Source organism: Solanum tuberosum, unplaced genomic scaffold, assembly GCF_000226075.1.
Source record: "Solanum tuberosum cultivar DM 1-3 516 R44 unplaced genomic scaffold, SolTub_3.0 scf00005, whole genome shotgun sequence".
Lineage (NCBI taxonomy): Eukaryota > Viridiplantae > Streptophyta > Magnoliopsida > Solanales > Solanaceae > Solanum > Solanum tuberosum.
In genome coordinates this window covers 3,404,505-3,407,045 of record NW_006238931.1, presented here as the reverse complement: position 1 = coordinate 3,407,045, position 2,541 = coordinate 3,404,505, and the positions used below count along the sequence as shown (strand labels likewise).

The 2,541-nt window shown below is 27.9% G+C and overlaps 1 protein-coding gene across 3 annotated transcripts in view; it reads left to right on the top strand.

Moving 5' to 3' along the window:
* The first annotated feature begins 2,379 nt into the window (after window positions 1-2,379).
* Window positions 2,380-2,541, top strand: part of LOC102588073 (putative ABC1 protein At2g40090) — a 49,358-nt gene continuing 49,196 nt past the window's right edge. For all 3 annotated transcript variants that reach the window (XR_001473385.1, XM_015308476.1, XM_015308470.1), the window contains exon 1: window positions 2,380-2,506. Coding sequence is in view for 2 of the 3 variants with exons in the window: in XM_015308476.1 (XP_015163962.1) it covers window positions 2,459-2,506 (48 nt within the window). In the remaining variant the exon portion in view is untranslated. The remainder of the gene's footprint in view (window positions 2,507-2,541) is intronic.

Sequence of the window (2,541 nt, the reverse complement as noted above, 5' to 3'; positions counted from 1 at the left end):
TAAAATTAAAGTTTGTTTTTAAAAATATTTCGAATTTCAAATTTTTATATTTTTCACCCCACACCATCCCTACTCGCGACCCCCCCCCAAAAAAAACAAAAATTTAAGTTTGTTTTTTTAAAATATTTTTAATTTCAATTTTTTTATTTTTTTACCCCATCTCATCCCCCCCCACCCCACCTCCCCCAAAAAAAATTAATATTTTTTTAAAAATATTTTCAATTTCAATTCAAAAATTATTTTCTACTCTCTAGTAAAAAAAAGAGATATTTTGTCAAAAATAATTTTCATTCATAAATCAAACATTAAAAAAATAATTCCGAAAAATATTTTCTACTCACTAACCAAACATGAGAAAATAAGTCAAAAATGTACTTGTTTTCCAGGAAAATATTTTCTAGGAAAACATTTTCCTTCATACCAAACACACCCTAAATCTAGCCCACACCTATAAAAAAAAAATTTACATTTCCTTGAAAAGGTGTATTCAATATCCTATAAACTCTTGAGCATTAATAAAAGGGAAAAGGCTCAAATATGCCATTGAACTTTCAGAAAAGGCTCATTTATGCCATCCGTTAAAAGTTTGGCTCATCTATGCCATTACCGTTTAAGAAAAGGCTCATTCATGCCATTATTTTTTAACAGTGGTTTTGCAAAACCATTTTTTACACGTGACCAATTATAATTCGGCCATGACATTAATTTTTTTTATAAAAAAAATTGAAATTCTGAACAAAAATTGAATTAAAAAAATAATAATGACGTGGCCGAATTATAATTCAATTTTTGTTCAAAATTTCAATTTTTTTATAAACTATAATTCGGCCAGGTCACTATTTTTTTTTTAATTCAATTTTTGCAAAACCATTTTTTACACGTGGCCAATTATAATTCGGCCACATCATTAATTTTTTTTATAAAAAAAATTGAAATTCTGAACAAAAATTGAATTAAAAAAAATAATAATGACATAGCCGAATTATAATTCAATTTTTATTCAGAATTTTGATTTTTTTTTTATAAAAATAATAATGACATGGCCGAATTATAATGGGCCACGTGTAAAAAATGATTTTGCAAAACCATTGTTAAAAAATAATAGCATGAATGAACCTTTTCTTAAACGGTAATGGCATAGATGAGACAAACTTTTAACGGATGACATAAATGAGCCTTTTCTGAAAGTACGACGGCATATTTGTGCCTTTTCCCTTAATAAAAATATTAAGTCATCAAATATTATCTTTCTCAGAGCTAAAGTGATCAAGATGTGTTCTTCCTCAAGATCAACTCGATATATCAAAGTGATGCCCATCATTTTTTGCGATCAAATACATCACAAAGAGGTCCAAATCATCTTTGTTTGAGAAATACGTTACTATCTATACTCGAATCAAGAAGGAAATATTTTATGAAAGAAAAATTAAGAGAACACACAAAATTATATTCATAATCTTGCTAAATAAAATTACTTCTATTTATTTATTTATTGATTTTGTGATTACAATTTTTTTTTTGATAAAACTATTTTTGGTGTCTACATATATTTTTATTAATTTATGTCAAACTTTTCATTTAAACGAAAATGAATACGCAAAATACCATTACACTAGTAAAAGAAGGAAAAAAGGAATAGAAAACGTGGACGGGAGTCTAGGGGTGTTCACGGATTGGTTATTAGTCAAAATCAAAATTAAATCAATTTAATCAATATTTAAGTTATCAAAAACAATCACCAAATATAGTATACACTTATCGATTTGATTTGGTTATTCGGTTGTTAACTATATACAAAAATAAAAGAAATGATTCATTCAAAAGAGGGAAAAAAATAATTCATTCAAAATGGAAAATAATTAAAACGACTCATATTGTAGAATTTTTTATCACCAAATTTACTATGAATAAAACTTCAAAATTCATCATTTGAGCCTAGAAGGAAGAGACAATGACATTCTAGTCCCACAAAGAATTGTCATAGACACTTATATAAATGAAACTAATAAAATAAATATTCTCATCTTGAACGTTTTTGCTTTACATAAATAATTCAGATGAAAACTTATATAAGTTATTTAAAATTATTTATAAAAATAATATATTATGTATGTATAATAATAAAATATATGTACATAATTTATCGATTCGATTCAATTATTTCTTTAATATTTTTTGAGAAAAACAAAAATCAAATCAAACATTATCAATTTATAAAATTCTAAAATCAAACCAAATTCAAATAAAATCAATTTAATTCGATTTTTCGATTTAAATCAATTTTTATCCAAACGGTTTCGCCCTTACCCCTAACGGGAAGTTAGGCTGTTGAGTGGCATTAAACCAAAGGACAAAAAAGCGTAAAAGTAGCGGGGCTGACGTTGGTAATAGAATATAGGAGAAGGGGGTAGCATTTACCTTCTTCATCGAAATCCTCCAGGAGGGGTCGGCAAAAAAAATGGCTGGCAGGTCTATGTGGCGCGCCACAACCAAGCTGTTAGTGGCCACCACCCCCCCTGGCGGGGGGCCAACGGGGGGCGC